Source organism: Ustilaginoidea virens, chromosome 2 (assembly GCF_000687475.1).
Source record: "Ustilaginoidea virens chromosome 2, complete sequence".
In the NCBI taxonomy this organism is placed as follows: domain Eukaryota; kingdom Fungi; phylum Ascomycota; class Sordariomycetes; order Hypocreales; family Clavicipitaceae; genus Ustilaginoidea; species Ustilaginoidea virens.
Window position 1 is genome coordinate 444,826 of NC_057317.1, and position 21,007 is coordinate 465,832.

General features: G+C 61.3%; 11 protein-coding genes across 11 annotated transcripts; 5 read left to right on the forward strand and 6 right to left on the reverse strand.

Moving 5' to 3' along the window:
* Positions 1–960: 960 nt before the first annotated feature.
* UV8b_01866 (uncharacterized protein) lies at positions 961–1,719 on the reverse strand (the record flags this gene model as incomplete). The annotated part of the gene is made up of 1 exon (XM_043139364.1): positions 961–1,719. One exon carries the CDS (start codon positions 1,717–1,719, stop codon positions 961–963), a length of 759 nt encoding a protein of 252 aa, XP_042995298.1.
* Positions 1,720–5,674: 3,955 nt separating this feature from the next.
* UV8b_01867 (uncharacterized protein) lies at positions 5,675–7,142 on the forward strand (the record flags this gene model as incomplete). The annotated part of the gene is made up of 4 exons (XM_043139365.1): positions 5,675–5,767; positions 5,822–5,911; positions 5,968–6,993; positions 7,071–7,142. The coding sequence occupies 4 exons, from the start codon at positions 5,675–5,677 to the stop codon at positions 7,140–7,142; spliced, it is 1,281 nt and encodes a 426-aa protein (XP_042995299.1).
* Positions 7,143–7,659: 517 nt separating this feature from the next.
* On the forward strand, positions 7,660–8,079 carry UV8b_01868 (uncharacterized protein; the record flags this gene model as incomplete). Its single annotated transcript, XM_043139366.1, has 1 exon — positions 7,660–8,079. One exon carries the CDS (start codon positions 7,660–7,662, stop codon positions 8,077–8,079), a length of 420 nt encoding a protein of 139 aa, XP_042995300.1.
* Positions 8,080–9,080: 1,001 nt separating this feature from the next.
* UV8b_01869 (uncharacterized protein) lies at positions 9,081–9,605 on the reverse strand (the record flags this gene model as incomplete). The annotated part of the gene is made up of 2 exons (XM_043139367.1): positions 9,081–9,161; positions 9,339–9,605. The coding sequence occupies 2 exons, from the start codon at positions 9,603–9,605 to the stop codon at positions 9,081–9,083; spliced, it is 348 nt and encodes a 115-aa protein (XP_042995301.1).
* Positions 9,606–10,261: 656 nt separating this feature from the next.
* UV8b_01870 (uncharacterized protein) lies at positions 10,262–10,843 on the reverse strand (the record flags this gene model as incomplete). The annotated part of the gene is made up of 2 exons (XM_043139368.1): positions 10,262–10,692; positions 10,777–10,843. 2 exons carry the CDS (start codon positions 10,841–10,843, stop codon positions 10,262–10,264), a joined length of 498 nt encoding a protein of 165 aa, XP_042995302.1.
* Positions 10,844–11,135: 292 nt separating this feature from the next.
* On the forward strand, positions 11,136–11,909 carry UV8b_01871 (uncharacterized protein; the record flags this gene model as incomplete). Its single annotated transcript, XM_043139369.1, has 1 exon — positions 11,136–11,909. One exon carries the CDS (start codon positions 11,136–11,138, stop codon positions 11,907–11,909), a length of 774 nt encoding a protein of 257 aa, XP_042995303.1.
* A 335-nt stretch (positions 11,910–12,244) lies between these two features.
* On the reverse strand, positions 12,245–13,882 carry UV8b_01872 (uncharacterized protein; the record flags this gene model as incomplete). The annotated part of the gene is made up of 2 exons (XM_043139370.1): positions 12,245–13,668; positions 13,792–13,882. 2 exons carry the CDS (start codon positions 13,880–13,882, stop codon positions 12,245–12,247), a joined length of 1,515 nt encoding a protein of 504 aa, XP_042995304.1.
* A 618-nt stretch (positions 13,883–14,500) lies between these two features.
* UV8b_01873 (uncharacterized protein) lies at positions 14,501–16,123 on the forward strand (the record flags this gene model as incomplete). The annotated part of the gene is made up of 2 exons (XM_043139371.1): positions 14,501–14,736; positions 14,860–16,123. The coding sequence occupies 2 exons, from the start codon at positions 14,501–14,503 to the stop codon at positions 16,121–16,123; spliced, it is 1,500 nt and encodes a 499-aa protein (XP_042995305.1).
* A 409-nt stretch (positions 16,124–16,532) lies between these two features.
* UV8b_01874 (uncharacterized protein) lies at positions 16,533–17,252 on the reverse strand (the record flags this gene model as incomplete). The annotated part of the gene is made up of 1 exon (XM_043139372.1): positions 16,533–17,252. The coding sequence occupies one exon, from the start codon at positions 17,250–17,252 to the stop codon at positions 16,533–16,535; it is 720 nt and encodes a 239-aa protein (XP_042995306.1).
* A 1,574-nt stretch (positions 17,253–18,826) lies between these two features.
* On the reverse strand, positions 18,827–19,167 carry UV8b_01875 (uncharacterized protein; the record flags this gene model as incomplete). The annotated part of the gene is made up of 2 exons (XM_043139373.1): positions 18,827–19,009; positions 19,099–19,167. The coding sequence occupies 2 exons, from the start codon at positions 19,165–19,167 to the stop codon at positions 18,827–18,829; spliced, it is 252 nt and encodes an 83-aa protein (XP_042995307.1).
* A 698-nt stretch (positions 19,168–19,865) lies between these two features.
* On the forward strand, positions 19,866–20,710 carry UV8b_01876 (uncharacterized protein; the record flags this gene model as incomplete). The annotated part of the gene is made up of 2 exons (XM_043139374.1): positions 19,866–19,930; positions 19,984–20,710. The coding sequence occupies 2 exons, from the start codon at positions 19,866–19,868 to the stop codon at positions 20,708–20,710; spliced, it is 792 nt and encodes a 263-aa protein (XP_042995308.1).
* Positions 20,711–21,007: the final 297 nt, after the last annotated feature.

Genomic DNA, 21,007 nt, shown 5'->3' on the forward strand with positions numbered 1-21,007 from the left:
CTCCCAACCCGCCGTTGCTGCAGCCCGCGTTCGGTGGTGACATGGAGTTGTCGCCTCTCGCCTCGCCTCGCCTTCTCACGAGGGCGCGCAGGCGGCCGCCAACGCCACCGCCACTGCGAGCGCTGCGTGCTGGTGCTGCGTGCTGCGTGCTGCCTGCCGCCTGCTCTGCGCGCTGACGCCGGGCGTCCCGGCGGCCCCTGCGCGGGCCCCCCCTGGCTGCCACGTGTGAGGACCCGCCTTCCGTCGCATCCGGCACTCAGCCGCACGGCGAAGTCGGGGCGTCTCTTGAACCCCTGTTGATTCTGCGGCAGTCAAGGTTTGCGGGTGATTTTTTTCTCACTGTATTTTTTCAACCAGCCTTCGTTTCATACACTTATATGTATATATATATATATATGAGTATGTATTAATTTGATTTGCTGCTTTGGCCCCTGCGAGTCGCGGGCGGCGGGCAAGCCGTCGCTGGGGCAGGGCGCTTCTCATGGAGGGACGAGGATGGGAGTCGTCTATAGAGGGACCAGGACGGGGAGTCATTCAAGTGGAGGGACCAGGACGAGGCGTCATTCACATGGACATTCGCAGACAGGGCAGAAATACGTGCGGCTCCTAAAGCGGAGCCGGGTGCTTGATTCAGACTCCCTTGGGGAGAGAAACTGGGAAACGATATGTACAAAGCCGGCGTCGCCGGCCTCGTGGGCACCTCCATCAGACGTGGCTGTCGTGTCCGTATCCGTTGCCCGTGGTATCCATCCAGTGCGCCATGCTTGAAGAGACGAGACAAAGGAAACTGCGAGCGTGCGGTATAAGTGCGTGCAAACGCGGAGAGGTCGTGTGCGTGGGTATAATAAAGTGGGTAGATGTTGAAAGCTTGCTGATGATGAGGATGAGGATGATGAAAAGATGATGATGAAGAAGAGATGAGGAGGACAATATCAAGATATCAAGACTAGACACCCCCTGTCATATCGAGGCGTGCGAGTTGACGTCTCCCTCGGTAAACACCACGCCCCGCCTCTTCCATCCCCCCTTCTTGATCAGGTCGTCCAGGCTGTCCAGCGACCTCATGGGCGGCCGTCGCGACCCCGACACGCCGCGCTTGTGGCTAAAGTTGGGCACCGGCGGCGGCCCACGCTCCCCCGGCGCGGCGTCGCAGTCGCCGCCGTACTCGTGCACCGCCAGGTCGTCGGCCGCGTCGCCCACGGTCTGGATGGTCGAGTCGGACCAGCGGGAGCGCGGGGCGGCCGGCCTCGCGGCCAGCTGCAGCATAAAGTAGTCCTGGGCGTAGGGCGGCGGCGGCGGCGGCGGCGGCGGCGGCGGCGGCGGCCCGCCGAAGACGGTGGAGCCGTCGTCGTCGTAGCCCTCGTCCAGGTCGGTAGAATCAGCGTCGTCGTCGTCGTCGTCGTCGCCGGCGTCGTCCAGCAGCGCCGGCACGGGGGGCAAGCCGCTCCGGCTGCGGGGGCTGAGGATGGGCCGGTCGTGCAGCCGCGGGGGCGGGTGGAACGTGGGATGCAGGTGGAGAGGGTCGAAGCCGCCGGGGGAGGAGGCGGCCGTGACGGCGGACGACGGCGCCGACGAGGAGGATGCGGAGGAGGCGGAGGAGGAGCAGCCGGAGGAGAGGGACGAGCCCGAGAAGGAGACCTTGCGGATGTGCAGGCTCCTGGGCTGGGGGGTCTTGCGGCGCTGGCCGAAGCCGTGGCCGATGCTGCCGAGGACGTGCATGCTGGGAGGGAAGCTTTGCCGGGGTTTTGATGCGTTGACGTGGTGCAACGTGATGCGGTGCGCTGCAGCAGAGAGAGAGAGAGGGGGGGGGGTTGCTGCCCCAGGGTGCGGGCGGCGGCCGAGAAGGGCAGCCCTGGTGATGAAAACGAAAAAGGACCTGTATGCAGATTGCGCGCCGTGGATGCAAAAGCGCCGACGAAAGGGCAGCGAGGTTTTCCGGGATGTGCGCGAGGGAGACGCTGGGCGGGAGGGCTCGCGGCGATATATGTAAGTCGAATCGAGGAGGAACCCTGGCCCTTTTTACGTCCCCGCGGCCCGTCCGGAGTTTTGCTGGCCTCGTCGTCGTCGTCTTATCCTCTCTCCACCCTTGCTCTTCTTCCTCTTCTTTTTTTATTTTGGGCCAGTGTTCCCCAAAGCAAAAAAGCATGTACGTCAAGCCGGGCAGGGGGGGGCGGGGATGCGGGTCCACAGCAGGGGGCGTGCAGCAGGGTGGGGTGTGTGGGTGTTGCGGAGGCGTTCCTGGCGTGCGCCGCACACCCAGAGCCGGCGGGGCGGGGCTGGCTGGCTGGCTGGCTGGCCCCACCCTTGGGTCCGCTTGCATCCGCATCGCACCGCATCGCATCGCATCGACTTGAGCGTTCCCTGCAGGCGTCCCTCCTGGCCAAGCAAAAGGCTGCGTCTGTCCGCCCTGATTTCCTGCGCGTGGGATCCGGGCTTTGCGAGGCATGCAGATGACGAAGGCGGCCGGCGAGCAGGCAGAGCACGATGCGTGCGTAGCTTTCTGCCCCCGTCTTGGGTTTTGCGTTGTCGGTATTTACCATGGTTTCTTTTTTTTTTTTTTTCTTCATCTTTTTTTTTTATTATTACCCACCCAGCGCTCTATTTATGTGCCCTTTTTTTTTTTCTTTTTTTCCCAGGTGGCCTCCGGTTGCAGGCTGCCGTGGTTGCACACGCCCACCGCTTCGACAACCACCCCCCCCCTCGATAATCATCCCCTCCTGACAACTACCACCCCCCCCCCCCCCCCCGATATACACACCCCGCCCGAAGAAAGCAAGCCGGCGGGCTCGGCTTCAAACGCACCTTGCCTGGGCTGCATTGTGAAACGCGCGCGCCCTGGTCCCGTGTGTGTCCGGATACGCGGGAACCACGAATAACGTAGAAAACTTGGCATTGTGAAATCAAAACTGAAAAAAAAAAAAGAAAAAAAAAAGATAGAAAAGATAAAAGACAAAAAAGATGCGCAGAAAAAGTCGATGGGACGAGGCTGCGTTGTGCGTCGTGCCCGTCCGCCGGGAAAAGTCGCGTCGTCGCTGGTTCCGGTTGGGCACCAACGCGCGCGAAGGCGTCTGGTTGGCCAAGCTGCTTCAGCTGGCAGGTTTCGTGGGCAGATGGCGCTGCCAGCATCAGACCAGGCTTGACGAAGCCTGGCGTTGTTGGTCCGCACTTGGCGGTGCGGCAGCGTCGGCGTCGGCGTCGGGTTCAGCGTCAGCGTCAGCGTCAGCGCCAGCGCCAGCGCCAGCGTCCGGTTGCGACATGAATTGTGCGAAACCAGCTGGCGTGCCGGACCTGAGCAGTTTGGCCCCATGTGGGCGCAGCCACGACGCCCCGGGGTCCGCTGCTGCTTCTGCTGCTGCTGCTGTTGCGGCGCTGCTGCACCCTGCTGACGGGTCCCCCAGGCGGCAGCTGCCCTCTGCCCTCTGCTCCCTCTGCTCTCCATGTCATGTGCCCAGCCCAGAGGCAAAAAGGCCAAGGCTTGGCGACGTGATGCTGCCATTGTCGGAGGGTACAAACGACGACGACGCCCCCGGGTTGCGCAAGTCGCCGTCCTGCCGCGTCGTGCGACCAGACCGAAGCAGAAGCAGGCAAGGCCCGGGGGGGGGCTGGCTGCACGAGCGGCGAACAGCCCAGGACTCGGGTTTCAGCCGACGAATGCCTTTGCTTGGCGGCAACATCCACATCCACATCCACATCCTTATGCACGACTTTTTTTTTTTTTTTTTTTTTTTTTTTTTTTTTTTTTTCCCACGGTCGGAAAGTCTCGCCAGCCACAGGGCCTCTAGCGCGGCCCCAGCCCCCAGCTCGTGGTGAATGTGGTGAGTGTGGTGAATGGGTGGTGCGTCGTGAATCGTGCGCGAATCGTGAATCGCCGTGAATCGCCGTGAACCGCCGTGAATCGCCTGCCGTGGAGAGTGGGGGCGACCCGCAAGGCGGTCAACTCTGTTTCTACCGAGTATGTACAGTACGTACCAGGCAGGCAGACAGACAAACTGGCCAGGCAAGGCAAGTGGGCCGGACGGCGCCCTGGATCAGCAGCGGATGGATGCGGGTTGCCGGGCTGCTTGGCCGTTTCCGGCTCGAGCTTTGTTGGTTGGTTTTGCCCGCTTGGGTTGCCCGCTTGGGTTGCCCGCTTGGGTTGCCCGCTTGGGTTGCCCGCTTGGTTTTGCCCACCCACCGCTGGTTCAAAGGGAGGAAAGTTGAAATTTGAAATTTGAAATTTGAAATTCGCCGTTACTGATTCTTGCCGCTTGGCTGGCGGGCTCGTCGCTCTCATCAACTGCAACCAGAACGCTAGCTCGGCTGCGCTGCGCCGCGCTGCGCCGCGCTGCGCCGCGCTGCGCCGCGCTGCGCTCTGGGGCCGATTGGCCAGACCGAAACGAAAAGAAAAGAAAGGCAGCGCCGGCGCGACTCACTCACCGTTCCGTTCCGGCTTGCCCTGCCCAGCTCGCCTCGTGACCTGCGCCTCTGCTCGCTCGTGCCTTGTGCCTGAGATGGCGATGCGGAGGGGCGGGGCGCCCCCAGGCACCGCTTATTTTTTTTTTTTTTTAATCAATGTTTCTCGTTCAATTGATGCATGTTTCTTTTTTTTTTTTTTGGTGCCCGCCCCCCCGCGGGTGCTGCTGGCCGGCGCTTTTTTCTTTTTCTTTTTGCTGCGAGCGCGCGGGGTTGCCAGCCGACTGCGTGAAGCTGCTGCCGCCGCCGCCTGCTGCCGCCGGTGACGGAGTAAATGAGCTGGGGCGTCGCGTCCCGGGGCGTCGGGCTCACCTGCAAGCATTGACCGTTGACGTCGAAGCGCAGGGTCGAGGCGGTATCGCCGGCGCACGATGCACCAGACTTGACTGCTCCGTATGCCTAGGCACTCTCACTGTGCACCATGCACGACTCACGTCCACGACTTTCTTGACGACCCACGACGCCCAGCACCGACCGCACCCAGCACCCACTCAGCAGCGCCTAGCGCCATCCTCCCGGCATCCATTTGATCTTTGATCGTCCTCGATTGCCGCCGACAGACCCCCCCGGCCCTTTTCGCGGCCACAAGCTCGCTTATCAAGAGTTGACCAGCTGACCTGACCGTCTGGCGCCTTCAGCTGCATTCGCCGCAGACTATGTACTTACAACGCACGCAGCCCTTTCGTCACCGCCCAATAGTGACAACCCGTCTCCTTCCTTTTCCCCACGCAGTTAGTTGACGCTCGGATGAAACTTTTGATGATGCCCCCCCCCCCAGCATTTCCCAATCGGGGGGGCCCAGGTCACCGAGACATTGGCAATTTCCCCCCAACGCACGCACGCACGCACGCACGCACTCCACGCCACGCCACGCCACGCCACGCACGCCTGCTCTCTTTTCTTTTTCTTTTCGTTTCTTTTCTTCTTTTGGTTCCCTGCAATCTAGCAAACAAAAGACGAGACAGACGCAAAAAAGAAGAAAGAGGGAAAATAAGGGTCTGGTCAGTCGCCGTCCCGGGAATCTGGCTCAGCGCAGCAGGGGGGGGGGGGGGGGGGCAAAGCAAGCAGCAACCCCCCCCCCCCCTTCCCCCGCGCGCGGGTTGTGCGCGCACCGGACCGCCAGATTCAGATGCGTTGGCTCGTTTGTATCCTTGGCGCTCGCTCGCATCGCTCCGCGGTTTTTCGGCCCTGGGGCGTCATGGGGGCTGTGGGCGTCGTTTGAATGGGCAATTTCGGCGCAGGCCACGACCACGACCACGACCACGACCACGACCACGACCACGACCACGACCACGTCCACGGCCGCGGGATGGTGGTGCGGTGGTCATAAATCACCTGGGCGGCCGGCTGGCGCTGCACATGCAACCAGCCTGCAGCCTGCACTGCACTGCACTGCACTGCACTGCACTGCACTGCTGCCGCTGCCGCTGCAGCTGCAACCGCAGAGTTTCCCGGCCCTGTGGGACGGGTCGCAGCGCCCAGCAAGGGCTGGCTGCATATCTGGCAATCCAAAAGGTCGGACGGCGCAAATTGACCCGAGGCGCTGGGCTCTCTTCATCCGAGCCCAGAGGGAGAGCTGGTCGAGCAGATGATGCTTTTGCCGCCTTCTTTTTTGTTAGCAAGGGGATTCCGCGCACCTTGCCGTCTGGTCAGATCCGACGACGCCGAGGATGCCACATGCACCCTGCCACCCGCAGCACGAGTCGCGCGGCGAACCGTGGGTCTGGCGCCCATCCATCATCGCATTCATCGCATCCATCGCATCCATCGCATCCATCGGGTGCTGGCACTCGGCGTCTGGGCGTTTTGATATTCGGCTGCGGGGCTTTCACCGCTTCGTTGGTCCCGCACTGGGAGGGGGCAGCGCCTGCTGCTGCTGCCGCTGCTGCTGCTGCTGCTGGCCCGCTCGGGAGTAGCGCGGCAAACCCCGAACCCCGCCTGGCCAGCAGAGGGGCAGAGGGGCAGAGGGGCAGAGGGGCAGAGGGGCAGAGGGGCAGAGGGGCGGCGCTGCTGGGCGGCACTGGCCGCGGGGCAAACCCCACGCTCCCAGTCAGCTGCCTGCTGCACCGCACCGCACCGCACCGCACCGCACCGCACCGCACCGCACTGCATTGCATTGCATTGAATTGCATCAACCTTGCACTGCGTCGCATTGCATCAACGTTGCGTGGCCGCCGTCGCGGACTTTTGCAAAGTCGTCGTCGTCGTCGTCGTCGTCGACATGCACGCAGCATCTTCTCGCCAACGCAAGCTTCAACGGCGTCTGGTCGCCAGCGTGCGCCAGCGTGCGCCGGGGCCAGACGCCACTTGGCGCTGGGGGTGGAAAGCCGCCAGGGCCGCCCCTCCAATCCGAGCGCGGCCGGTTGCCAGCGTGCCTTGCATGTGCTTTTGCTTCAAGTGCTTCATTGCTGCTTCAACTGCTTGCTTGCTTCATGTTGCTTGCTTGCTGCAAGCAAGCCCTCCCACCCAACTGGTTCGGCGGGCGTCAAGCTGCCAATGCGAAGCGAATCACGCAAGCCTGCCGCAACGCAGGGACCATCCGTCCGTACCTTGTTTGCCCCCTGTCGGCACACGCCAGTTCTGCGAACAAAAAAAAAAAAAAAAAAAAACCCCCCCAGGATCAAATCATCATATCCGGTCGACAAGTTCCTGCGTCCGCCAAGGATTTGAACGGATCCAGAAACACATAACCAGCTGGTGGGGCCCACGCACCAGATCGGAAAAGCCGGAAAAACCCTTAACCTCTGCCGGGGGTCGGGGGTCGGGGGTCGGCCGCGGGGGAGTCGAGCCAGGAGGAATCTTGGACCAGACCCAAGTGCCACGAGTCAAAAAATAAAATAAAAATAAAGTAAAAAATCAAGTAAAGCGGCGTGGATGGGACGAGGCGGACGCTGCAGAACGAATGTCGAGGCCCGCGAGTAATGGGAGGCGGTGCGGTGTCCCGCCAACGCCGCAGGTTCCCGGCCTAGCTAGGCCTGTCGCGGAAACTCGTAGCTGGTACATAGCTGCTGGCACGGCGTCGGTCGACCGCCAAGTCGGATGCGCCACCTGCCCGCCCCCCCCCCCCCCCCCCCCCCGCGCCAGGCTAGCTAAGGAGTAGCCCGGTGGGCCCAGAGCGAGTTGACCGCCGCGAGTCGACCGCTGCGCCAGCTCAATGCCAGCGGGGCCCAGCGCTTCCCCGCGCGCACTGCATTCCTGCGCCGAGCTATGCCAGCTCCCATCAATCGATCGCCGCACCGGATTGACCGCCGCCACCGGCCAGCGGGTCGTCGTCAACGGCCAACACGAACCCGTCTGGTGTGCGTGCTCGACTTCGGCAGACTGCGCAACCCCCAGTGGCCAGCTCCGCAGCAAACGACTGGAACGACCCGTGGAGCCCCGCCATCCCGTCCGGACAGCGCGCTGCCTTCGCGGAGAAAAGCTGCCATCTTGGGCGCAGGAATTGTGCTGCCGCGCCGGGGGGGGAGAAAAAAAAAAAATAAACCGAAACACTGCTTTGGCGGCGGCCGGCCTTGGCGCGGTGCTCCGCTCGGGAGGCTTTCCTCCGAGCTGTTGCGGGCTGGTGCTGGTGCTGGTGCTGGTGCTGGTGCTGGTGCTGGTGCTGGTGCTGGGCAGCCCCTTGCATGACCTCCACCCATCTAGGGTAGTATCAAGGCCCCCACCCCGTCGTCACCAAGTGCCGACAGTTGACCGATGGCAAAACCCGAAAGCTCCATTGGCTCAACTACCAGCTTTTTGATCCTCGCTAGCTTGCTGCCCGCAAACGAGAAACAAGAACAAAGAACAAGACAGGAGGCGGGGAAACAAAAAAAGAATGAAATAATTAAAAAAAGAATAAAAAAAAAAGGGGGGGGACCTCAAGTTCCCCCGCCGGCGACGTCAGCCGGTTCCGTCGAGCCCACCCCCGTTTGCGGCGGTCTCTTTTGGCAAGGGAGGAAGATGGAAGACGGAAGATGGCAGATGGCACCATCCACAAATCAATCGCACGCACAAGCCGCCAGGAACAGAACATGCCCACCACCACACTGAAGCTTTCCATCTAGTCGAGATCGAAGATTGCCGAGCCCATCGGGCTTTTCCTTTTTTTTTTTTTTTTTTTTTTTTTTTTTTTTTTTCGCATCCCGCTCCGCCCCGTCTAGCCCGGGGATGAACCACACCTCCTCCTTCCTGGCGGCCCCCCCTCTTCAGGTCCTGCCCAACGTCCGTCCTTTCCTGCAAGCGCAAGAAACACAACAAACCCGCTGATACGTCGTACCTGGAATTATACGAGCACGCCCCAGGACCCGGTCGACTTGGCGGGCTTTCTGTCCATGTCTCGGCCCCCCCCCTATCCGAAGGCTTGGTTTCGCATTCCAGCGCTATTACGTGCATCGCGATGCACCAAGCAGAGCCAGGCGAGGGGCTTGGGGCTGCCCTGCCACTCCTTTTTTTTTTTTTTGTTGTTGTTGTTGCTCGCCCGGGCGGTTTTGCCCGGGCTCACCTCGTCGCATGTGAGCAAAGGGGGCGAGGCGTCAACTACCGGAAATCCCGCGACAATGACGTCGTTGCGTCACTCCCGGTCCAGGGCGAGCACAAGCAAATTCCCCCGCCAAAGGCGCGCCGTCTAGGCCCCCTCGTCGAAACCGGCATCACAGGACGCCGTCGCTCTCCCCCGGCAACCGCTCGACGCGCTTCTGCTCCCAGTCATCGAGATCCCGGCCTGCCAGACGCTGCATCTCCCGTTAGCCGGCGTCCTCCCTTGGTCCGCGCGTCATACACCACGTCCGCAACGGACCCGGCATACTGGATAGCGCGCAACGCATCGACACCATCCAAGGGAGAAGAGAGAGAGAGAGAGACAGAGAGGGAGCACGTGCGACAAGGGAAAAAAAGACAGCCCGACGTACGTAGTACTCCTCCTTCATGTCCACCTTGCGGGCGGACCGCCGGACGCTCAGCTCCTCCTCCTTGGTCATCTGGCGCACCTTGCGGTCGTGCCGCTCGTAGCGGATGGCCGTCGCGGGCGTCAGGACAAACGAGCCGCCGACCACGACGGCGAGGAACGGGAGGCCGAACAGGAGAAAGGGATGCTTGGCCACGAGCCGGCGGTACTGCGGGCCGAAGCTGCCGGCGTCGCGGGAGCTTCGGAACTTGTTGCTTTGAAACGTGGGCATGGTGGTGGTGGTGGTGGTGACGACGACGCGGAATCTGGTGACGACGCGGAATTTGGTGACGATGCGGAAGCTGGTTGGAGTTGAAACGTCGTCGAGATTGACGTGCTGACGAAACTGGAGTTTGCGCTGGGCCGGGGGGGACGTGGTCCGTGCACTCGGGCCCTTGCATGACGAGCTGCAGCCACCAGTGCCTCCCCTATATAACCTCGACGATATACAGAATGGAAACAAGGAAATCCGGCTGCACACTGCGATGCGATTCCCCCATCTGCGATTAAAAATGGTAGACCGCCCCCCCCCCTAACCCCCAACCCCAACCCCGCGATTGCATCACTTCACCCTGCCCTGTACAATCCCCCCCGCAGAGACAAATACAAATGTCCAGCCCCCGTCGAGGACTCCAACCTACCCGGCACCCGGAATACATTGCTCCCTACTAAAAAATATGTTGATTTCTCTGATGAACATAAACACCATATATTTATTCCCTCCTCTGCATCTAATCTAGAGGTATTAATACCTAGTGTTAGCGGCAAAGATATTATACAAACCAAATCTATTCCTGCATGTCTTGGCAAATGCAACTTTTCATCATTCTCAAATATAAAACTCAATACCGTATTATTGCTCTTACAAGGACAAACAGCCATCCGCCCTCACCACAGCCGCCACCTCCGGCCCGCCGGCCCCCCCGTCCGCGCCAGCTTCCGAACCTCCTCCTTGATCAGCCTCCTCCGCTCCGCCCTCGTCACCGGCAGCGGGTTCCTGGCCCGCGGGTCCGGATGCGCCACCTCCCCCCTCGCCGGCCCCGCGGGCCCGGAAGACGCAGACGCCCCGGCCATTTCCGCGGCTGCCTCCGCGGCTGCCCTGGCGGCTGCCTTGGCGTCCGCGTCCGCGTCCGAATCCTCCAGCTCGTACTTGCCGGCCGCGGCGGGGCCGTCGCCCGTCGCCCGGTCCAGGGGGCTCGGCAGATGGGCCCGCGGGGACGGCCTCGTGTGGCCCGGGCGGACGGCCAGCCGGAGCTCGTGCAGCGTGCGCTGCTGCAGAGCGTAGCCGCTGAGGAAGAGGGCCAGCGTGAAGAGGACCACTGGGCGGGCAGGGGGGCGGAGTGGTTAGCGGAGCAGGTCGCGGGCAGGGAGGAACGCGGGCTCGGGCGGGGTGCGCCACGTACCGACGCAGATGGACGCGAGGACGGATACTTCGGAGGAGGTGAGCAGCGCTTTCCGCATCATCATCATGTTGGCCGGCTGGACGAGAATACCGAACGCGGGTGACGGAGCAAAGGGCAGGTTTGGGTTGAACAGGCCGTGGGATGGTGTGTGCGTACTCGACGATCGACGACGCAAGGGCGGCCCCACCGCCGTTGGCACGGCAACTATCTTATCGCGGCCGCTTCCATCGCGCATCATCAGTCCCTCCGCCGTCGGTCCATCCGTCGTCAGTCATCCCGTCGTCAAGCCATCCGTCCGTCAGCCCATCCATCCCCAGGCAGCTTTCCAAGCAGCACCCGCACCCGCACCCGCAGCAACCATGCCGCCGCGCAGCGACACGGTCCACGCCGACGCGCGCCGCTTCCTCGACGAGCGCGGCTCCTCCGCCGCCCTCGCCCCCAACGGCCTCAACCCCGCCACCATCATGGAAAAGGCCGTCAGGGACCGCATCACCGAGTCCTACTTCTACAAGGAGCAGTGCTTCGCCCTCAACGAGGCCGACGTCGTCGACCGCGTCGTCGAGCACGTGCGCTTCGTCGGCGGCACCCACGGCGACGCCCAGAAGCCCAGCCCCTTCCTGTGCCTGGCCTTCAAGCTGCTCGAGCTGGCGCCCGGCGACGACATCCTGCGCGAGTACCTGGCCCACGGCGGCGCGCACTTCAAGTACCTGCGCGCCCTGGCCTGCTTCTACGTGCGCCTGACGCGGCCGGCGCGGGACGTGTACGCGTCGCTCGAGCCGCTGCTGCGCGACGGGCGGAAGCTGCGCCGCCGCGGGCGGGCGGGCACCTCGCTGACCTTTGTCGACGAGTTTGTCGACGACCTGCTGACCAAGGAGAGGGTGTGCGCGACCAGCCTGTGGAAGATGCCGGCGCGGGAGGTGCTGGAGGACCTGGAGGTGCTGGAGCCGCGGGTGAGTCCGCTGGGGGACTGGGAGGCGTTGCTGGAGGGGGATGATGATGATGATGATGATGATGATGATGAAGGGGGTGATGGAGTTGGTGATGAAGGGCATGGTGATGAGGGAGAGGCAGACGCGGATGCCATGGATGTGGACGGCAGGGAAGCCAGTCGCGATGGGTCAAGGTCGCATTGAGATGTGTTTATAGGTTTCCTTTTTTGTAAAAAAAAACAGAAAAAAACAAACAAACAAACAAAATAATGCAAAAGCCAGGTCATCCGCACCAAAGAGCATGCTGCGGCCCATGAATCATGCCCATGACGAGCTAGGTACGCGTTCAGACAGCTAAACGACGAAAACAAGTAGAAAACAATAAACACGTGCTGCGTCAAGCAGTGCATTACTTTTCTATGCCACTCTATGGATGCAAGCTCTCAGATATTTTTTTTTTCCAAAAAAAAAAAACAAAACAAAAACAAACAAACAATCCAAAGATACATCCCTCGCTATGCAATCCCCCCCAAACCCCGTCACGCCGCCGTCTCCTGCCCCATCATGGCCTTGACTCGCTCTGCCATGCGCAACAGGCGCCGGTCATCCCAAAACTGCCCCATCAGCTGCAGCCCCAGCGGCAGCGGGCTCCCCGCCACCCTCGCCGGCACGCTCACCGACGGCAGCCCCGCCAGGCTCGCCGGGACGGTGAAGACGTCGCCCGCGTAGGCGTCCAGGCTGCTGCCGGACTGCACGTCCCTCAGCCTGGGCGCAAACGACGGCGCGGTGGGCGCCAGCAGAAAGTCCACCTGCCAGGGCCCCCGCTTGTCCCGCAGGTCCGCGCCGCCGCCCATGTCGCACAGGTCAAACTGCGCAGGCTCGCGCAGCGGGTTGTCGAGGCGAAAGACCTTGTCGAAGTCGCGCCGGATCAGGCGGCGCACCTTTTGGGCCTGGATGAAGTAGTTGTCCATGGCGTCCGAGCTGAGGCTGTAGGTGCCGAGCAGGATGCGCCGCTTGACCTCGGGGCCGAAGCCGGCGCCGCGGGCTTCCGCGTACAGCGTGTGGCCCTCGGCGTCGCCGCGCTCGTGGCCCCTGGCGCCGTAGCGCACGCCGTCGTACTTGGCCAGGTTGGACGAGGCCTCGGCGGCGGCCAGCACGTAGTAGGCGCAGAGGGCCTCCTTGGTCGACGGCAGGGCCACCGGCACGACGCTGGCCCCGGCGTCGGCCAAGGCTGCCGCTGCGGCGAGCCAGCCCCGGCGTATCAGCGGGTCGAGCTCCGCGATGTTGTACTCGACTGGGACGCCGACCGTCAGCCGGGACATATCCTCGGCCAGCTCGGGGGGGCACGCCCTGGCGCACCGCTGCCGCGTCGCCGCGGACAGGGACGTCGGGTCCTTGGGATCGTGCTCCTCGTCCAGCCTGGTGCCGGCCACGAGGTCTAGGATCGGCCGCACCTCCTGCGCCAGCATGCCCACCGTGTCGAGCGAGTTGGCGTAGGCGAAGACGCCGTGGCGCGAGAGCATCCCGTAGCTCGGCCGGTACCCGACAGCGCCCGTGTACGCCGCGGGCAGCCGGACCGAGCCACCCGTGTCCGTGCCCAGAGCGAGATCGGCGTCCCCGAGCATGACGGCGACGGCGCTGCCCCCGGAGCTGCCGCCCGCCGAGAGGGGTTCCCGGTCCGTGGACAGGTGGCTGACCACCGGGCCGTGCATCGAGTTTGTCGAGTGCGAGCCCATGCCAAACTCGTCCATGTTTGTCTTGCCCACGACGGTGGCGCCGCGGGCGCGCAGCTGCGTGACGATGGTGGCCTCGTACGGCGACTGGTGCGACGCGAGGATCCGCGAGCCGCACTGCGTCGGGAACTCGGCCGTGGCGATGTTGTCCTTGACGGCGAGCCGAAACGGTTTCGCGCCGGGAACCAAGGGTGGCGGCGGAGGAGGAGCGGTTTGCGCATCGACGCGTTCTGTTTTTGCCGGGGCCACGCATAAGCCAATGTTTGCAGCCGCCCAAGTGATGAGCGGGGGCGGGGGGGAGAAGGGGAAGAAGGGGAAGAAGGGGAAGAAGAACGGGGATTGAATCGACTCACTGCTGCCGACAAAGTGATTGCACCTTGTGCTCTGGAAGCGGCATCGTGGCTGCGGGGTGTGTCGGGCAGGCTGGCTGCATGGGAGCAGCATCGTCCTCGCTACTCGAGGAGGAGGGAGCTTCGAGCAGCGAACACGAGCTGCGCTCATCGTGGCACGTAAAAGATCATGTGTCTGGGCAATGACGCGGGGCGCATGCTCTGGATGGGTGAGTCTGCGAGCAGTTGGGAGCTGAGGCCCTGGGCGAGTCGGGTTTTTGAAGCTGGTCGAAACCAGGTTGTGCCAAGTAAGTTTTATATTCCAGGCTGGGGGTCTTGTCTTGTCTTGTCTTGTCTGGTCTGGTCTGGTGTCTTCATATTGCCTGGCACGTCGTGGGACACTCGCAGCAGTTGCCTGCCGGCTGGGCCGTCTGGTCTGGTGGGCCTGCCAGGTGGCTGGGCCACTAGAGCACGGCGTGCCTGAACCCGCCGTTCTTGGCAGCGGGTCTGGCGGCTGTAACAGCTGGCTGGGTGCAGCCGTCAAGACCGGTCGGTCGGTCGAGCATCGCGACAAACTTTGCTTCCCAGTGCGGCGCGCGACTTGCACCACCACGCTTCCTCCTCTCGGGCCAGCATCAACGGCCAAGCCCTCGCCCTTCCATGACGAGCCCTTCCAATGCGCGACTTCCGAAAGAGCCTGTAGCGCACCCCTCCCGACCGGTCCGCCACAGCCATGGCCGCCAAGCGAGACCTCCTGGACCTCGACCAAGGCGAGCTTTCAGAACCCGAGCCCAAGCGAGCAAAGAAAGGGCCCAAGCCGCGGCACCAGCATCAAAACTCATACATCGATCCGACCTGGGGCCAGAAATACGTCTTTTCGAGCTCCGAGGATGCCACCACCATCCCCTGCGGCGAGGAGGCAGAGTTCGAGGATGACGCTGATGCCATGGCCTATCTGCTGTCTGTCAGGTAAGGCCTCCAACCCCCCGCCACCCGCTTTCCGCCTTGCTTGATACCGTTCGTTTGGTCTTTGCTGAACGTGATTTTCTTCTTCGTCCCCTTTAGATGGGTGCTGATACGGTGAGTATGTAGGAAAGAAGCATACGACATCCCCCATCTGCTCGTGGCCCCCAGAGTCCAGATCGGTCCGCAGCTCCCGGAAAGCCTGCAAAATGGCAAGCGTGGCGGCAGTGACGGCGGATCCGAAAGCGAGTCTTGCGATTCTGGAGGATACTACGACGACGGGGCCTACATCGCTCTCCCTGACGAGCACTGGAGCGCACGCGGCGAACCCGGCCCCGGCCAAGACGACGCCGGCCATGTCGGCGATGCGGCGGGCGCCAAGGCGTTGGAGGAAGCGTACTTTGCCTCCGTGATGCGACGATACCGGCGTCTGCGGCAGATGCTGCATTCCAGACCGCCTGCGGAGGGAACGGGGAGACGTTCGGCGGCGCCGTGCGGTCGTCGCATTCCCCACACCCCTAAGCTATGGGCAAAGACGTTGCGCGGCACCGACCCGCAGCCGCTCCAGCTGGCCCTCATGTCCAAGGAAACAGTGATTGGGGTCCTGCGCGTCATCGTCGGCGGCACGTTTCTGCAGCGCGGGCACACGCTTTCCGAGAGGACCAGCCGATGGGTCTGGGGTCTGCTGGCGAGGCTTCCGGAGCGGGGGGAGCTCAACCACGCCGAGATTGGGTGGGTGCGAGATCTGGGCCGTCGGGCAGTCTTGCTGGGCAGAAGCCTGGCGGAGATGGCGGCTCTGCGGCAAGAGCTGGCGGATGGCGGGCAAGTCACGGCGACGGATGTCCAAGACTCGGAGGATCTGGGCAGTCTTGACGAAGACGACGATGCCGCTGGGGAGGACGGGGAAGCAGCAGATGAGGACGAGCAAGACCATCAGAGCGGGCTGGGCCGGCAGGAGGATGCTGTTGACGCGGACGAAGCAGGAGGAGGAGGAGGAGAAGGAGAAGGAGAAGGAGAAGGAGGAGGAGAAGGAGGAGGAGAAGGAGGAGGAGGAGGAGGAGAAGAAGAAGAAGAAGAAGAAGAAGGAGAAATTGCAGACGACTCGGCAGATGAAGGCGACGCGGCCATGGACCTCGACTCGGGCTCCGAACAGGACCAAGCAGCCGACGACGCTCTCCAAGCCGCCAAAAAAAGCCTCCTGGCCATGCTGGAAAACGCGCCAGGCGGGGAGCAGCAGCAGCAGCCGCCTCGAGGGGCTGGTTGCCAGGAAGAAGCCCAGCTGCGGCTGCGCGTCAACATGCGCGCCACGCTCAACATGATTCTGACGGTCGCGGGCGAGTTTTACGGACAGCGGGACCTGCTGGAGTTTCGGGAACCATTCGTGGGCATGTAATTCTTACATTGATGTTTCGTCTACCAAGCATCGACGTGACATGACATGACGTGACGTGACGGACGTGAGTCCGTCCTCCCTTGCTTTTGCACCTGTCCTCTATCCTCGCGGAAAAACGCCCAAGACACCCGTTGCTCTGGGGCTGCCAAGCTCAGCCAGCCATTTGTTCCTGTTGCATACATGCATGACGGGTGCTGCACACACTCCAAGCTCATCCGATGGTAAAACACGGAAATCCAGAGGCTAACAAAAAAGAAAAGATGATAAAGACGAGAAAGACAAGAATGATAGGACAGAAAGACAAGAAAGACAAGAGAGACAAGAGAGACAAGAAAAGACAAGAAGAGACAAGAAAGACAAGAAAAGACAAGAAAAGACAAGAGAGAAAAGAAGAAGCGCGCTGAAATGATCATTGCCAAGACGGCTCCGTGTCTCGGCCTTCCTTAAAGACGAAAAAGTCGGCCTCCCCAAAGTCCTCGCCAGTGGCCATGTTCTCCTGGTCGACGTCCTTGGAACCGGGCCTCCTAGCACGAGCCCTCGGGACGGCCATGACCCGCGAACCACACCACTGGGCGGGCCCAAGGCTCCGCGGACTAACTTGCTCGTCCCAGCCCTTCCCCGGCGCGGCCAGCATGGTCGGGCTGTCGTCCGGCTCGTTTTCAACATGGACGCGCTTCCGCGACGGCTCTGGCGCATTGCTGTCCACGCTCTCCTGAGACATGGTCAGCCCGGGCACGTCATCCAGCCCCGGGACGGGCTGCACACCCTCCTCCTGGTCGTCTGGGCACGGGGGCTGCGCGTCCAGCCCGCCGACCTTGTTGATGCCGCAGAAGGGGAGGAGCTCCCGCGACGCCGCCCGCATGGCGGCCGCGCGCGGCGCCACCGCCGTGTTATCCGTCCACAGCTTGAACGCGCTCGTGCCGGTCGTCTTGTACCCCTCCGGCACGGACTTGCGGACCCGCATGCCCACGCTCAGCAGGTTGGCCTGGACGCTGGACGGCAGCAGCGGCTGGCGGGGGGCAGGCTGCGCGGCGTCGTCGGCTGCCCGGGGGAAGAAGGACGTGATTTGGCGCTGGGAAGGGTCGGCCGAGGCGCCTGCGAATGGGCGCTTCGTTCGGGGAGCCGACATGGCGGATGTTTGCTCGACTGCTGCCCCCGATTGAGACGATGACGGCGACTCTGTGGGGGGCGGGGGGGGGGGGGGGAAGGTTAAAAGCCGGGAAGGAAGACCGTTGCGCAAATGCGGGAACCGGCGGCTCGACGGGGATGATGTAATTCCGCAGAGGAAGAACGACAAAGACGAAGGAGGAGGGCTGGGGTCCTTGTTTCGGAGAGTTTTGTCTGGTGACCAGGTTATGGGCTGTTGTTTCGGTGCTTTTGTCGCAGAAGTCCCCGCTTGCGTTTGTTGGCCCAATGAGGGGGTGGTAAAGCGAGCGAGAGCAGGATGGGAGCAGGGGGCCGGCGAGAGCTGCAAAGACAAAGAAAAGAAACAAGATTACGGAGTGGAGATTGTTCCGGCCAGATGGAAAGACGCAAATGCAGGGGGAAGGGGGGGGGGCGGTGAAACGATGCAATGAAAAGCGAGGTTGGAGATGAAAAGGAACAAGGGCAGAGGAGGATGGAAGAGCCGGTTTGGGGTTGGGGCGATGTCATGTGTGGGGAGCGGCGCGTGAGGGCGTGGCGGTTTCGCGTGGCGCGGGCCTGGATGTGGGGTGGATAGCTGGCACCGGATTGGCCGGCTCCGTGTCGGGCATTTCCGAATCGTCGACCGCGAGCGGCGGTGTTTCGGCTTTTGGAAGAGCGCGGAATCAGACACGGTGACGGGCTGCTTCGTGCGAGAAGCTGGATGGAAGCACTCACCAAGGCGGCGAAACAATGCCGCTGGCGAGCCATGCGAGAGTTGCTGAAAGAAACATGTTGGCGGCACCAGCACTACGTATCGGCATCAAAGGGAACCATGACGACGACAGTCATGTTTCGCCACATAGGCTACGCTTAAATCCAGGAGAAAGAATCCGGCAGGAGACTACATGATGGGCAGCCAGCTCAGGGACAAGCAATGACTACTTCCCGCCCTTCTCCAAGGTTCGTACAGTGACAAGACAAGGCTAGACCGCCGGTGAGCCATCTTCGACAAACTCGTGCCGGCCGCCGCAACATTCACGCATTCATCGCCAGTTTCGTGGAAACCATTTGAATTTTCGCAAGCACAGTGCCCTGACCTCCGCTATTCATAGCACTCGGGTATGAAGCGATCATCAAACCAGCGGCTCCACGTCCTCGTGTCCCGGCCGGTCATCCAGACCATCCTGGACACTCGTGAGAACCCCCCTTCTCCAGCTCAACCACCCTCCAATGCAGTGCTTTTTGTTCCTGGTTCAAAGACGACTCTTTGGTACAAGGCGCGCGTAACAGACAGAAAAATAGAATGAATCATGTGCCATGCAAGATATCCGGAGAGCCCCCCACCAAACGCCACTAGTTCGTGGGTGTTTCCATCTTCTATCTGCAAAGAAAAAGAGTTTGGAGGTTATTTTTCGATTCGCATTGCTTTGTGACAAAGAAAAACAGTTCCTTCTAAACGCCCATTTTGTCGAGAGGTTTGGTCGCTTTCGTTTTGCAGATCCGTAGATGTGATCACCGTGTTGTGAACCGTAAGAGTCATGCATACCCAAGAAAAGAAAAACCGCAAGCTGCGGCCATTTACTTTCTTCGGAAAGAGCAGCCCTCGGTTAATCTGGCTTTACCACCGGTGGGTTGGCAAAGGACGGTGGTGCAGCCCTGGCAGATGACGACGGTCTGGGCGTGCGAGAAGACGGTGGTGATGGTGAAGCAGCCGGGGCACTTGACGTCCATGAAGAAAGATCGGGGGGCAGGGACCAAGGTCTGCGAAGCAAGTTAGAACGGGGGTCTTGGGGGCCCTTTATGATCGGTGTAGGGAGGCATCATGTTTCGCTGGGTTGCCACGGTCGTACCTTGAGCTTGTGCTTCTTGGCCTCGGCGGCCGGCGAAGGGTTCAAAAGATCAACAGCGAGAACCTGCATGCGTCTTCGTCAGCATGATTTGCATTTCCATCAAAACGCCGATGGTTTGGACAAAGTTGCGAGATGCGGCGACACCACGCTGCGCCGAAAATGATGCGAGCGTCATTCGACGGCAGCGGACCATCCTTTCAGGTCCTCTGCACTCGGTTCCAAACATAGTTCCATCGATTTCCGGTACATGAGGGGGAATGGTCGTCGCTCACCATGATGACTGATAGAATGGAGATGAATTGCCGTTAGAGTCTTGCGAGATGGGATGTACTTGGCGAAATCTAGGCGGCAGATTTGAGGCTCATAAGATGTTTGGGTGGTGGTAAGCGAGAAAAGTTCGGTGGACTTGAGGGGCGAATCGTACTTTGCCTCTCGCCACGACTCCGTCCGAAAGCGGACTAGCGCAATAGGGTTTTCTGGCCCAGCATCACGTGTCCAGAGTCTCGGAAGCCCTGATTGGTTTAGGCGGCCGGAGCATAAAGTGCAGCCCGAGGGATCCACAGCTTCTTGAAATTTTATGCAGCCTGCGGGGCCTATGGAACGGTGCCAAGTCAGTTGTCAGTGGGGCTGGTCCATTATCGTGGGTTGCTGTGATGCCATTGCTGCCTTTCACGTCGTGGTTTTCTTTGTATCTAACGAAGGACATCTTCACAAAGGTCATTTAAAAAAAAAAAAAAAAGGATTATTCCTGCTAGAGCCACCCAATAATGGCCGCCCCGGGTGATCAGAGGATAGCTGTTCCTATCGACGATCCAAATGCCGATACAGAGTGGTGAGAAACAAGCGGTCTGCAACTACTGAGATGAGGTTCCTGACGGGAAATAGGAATGACATCCTGCGAAAACACGGAGTCATACCCGAGAAACCGCCCAGCCCTACGCCAATCATCGAGGAAGCCATACTGGAAGGAAGAAGACTAGCGCACGAAAACCGTCTCGAGGGCAAGGACCTGGACGAGCTTGACGAGCTGGAGGATTTGGAGGACGAAGATTTCCTGGACAAGTACCGTCGGAAGCGCATGGAAGAGCTAAGCAATCTCCAGAAAACCTCCATCCACGGCAGCGTCTACCCGGTATCAAAGCCGGACTACCAGCGCCAAGTTACAGAGGCATCTCAGAATGGTCCGGTTCTTGTGAACTTGACATCAAGTTCGGGGACAAACGTGGAGTCAAGAGTCCTCTCGGAGCTCTGGCTGCAGGCTTCCAGGGAGTACGGCGACGTTAAGTTTTGCCAGATCCGCGCAAACCAAGCCATTGAAAACTACCCCGACAGGAACTGCCCTACGATTTTGGTGTACAGTAAAGGGGAGATTGTCAAGCAGGTGGTTACTCTCATGACGCTCGGTGGCGCCCGGACAAACATGAGCCACATTGACAATATTCTCGTGGAAGTCGGGGCAGTTCCAGAATCAGACATGCGGGTAATTAAAAGGAGGCAAGCTGCTGAGGATGCCCAAGAGGAACGCTTGTCTGGGATCGGCAAGACCATCAGGTCAGGCACGGCGGGAAGATCAAGACATGACGGCAGCGACGACGACGACGACGACTGGTAGGACGGTAAATCGTGAAACGAAGCAACAGATACGGCGGTTTGATGAGGCAAGGTGGAGTTGTCAGATCCAAGCCAAGCAGAATGTTTCACGCCTGCAGAGGACCGGATCTGCACTAGCTGGCTGCGGCTCCGAGGCCGGAATAGACCACGCCACCGCGGATGCTGACCGAGTTGATTGTAGGACAAGGTCGGCACTTTTCTGCCCGGCGCACGGGAGTATCTTGACTCTGTACGAAGTAGTCTCGAGTCCGCGCCGTCCTAGTCTCGTGTTGACGACGCGCGCACGCGACACGACGGT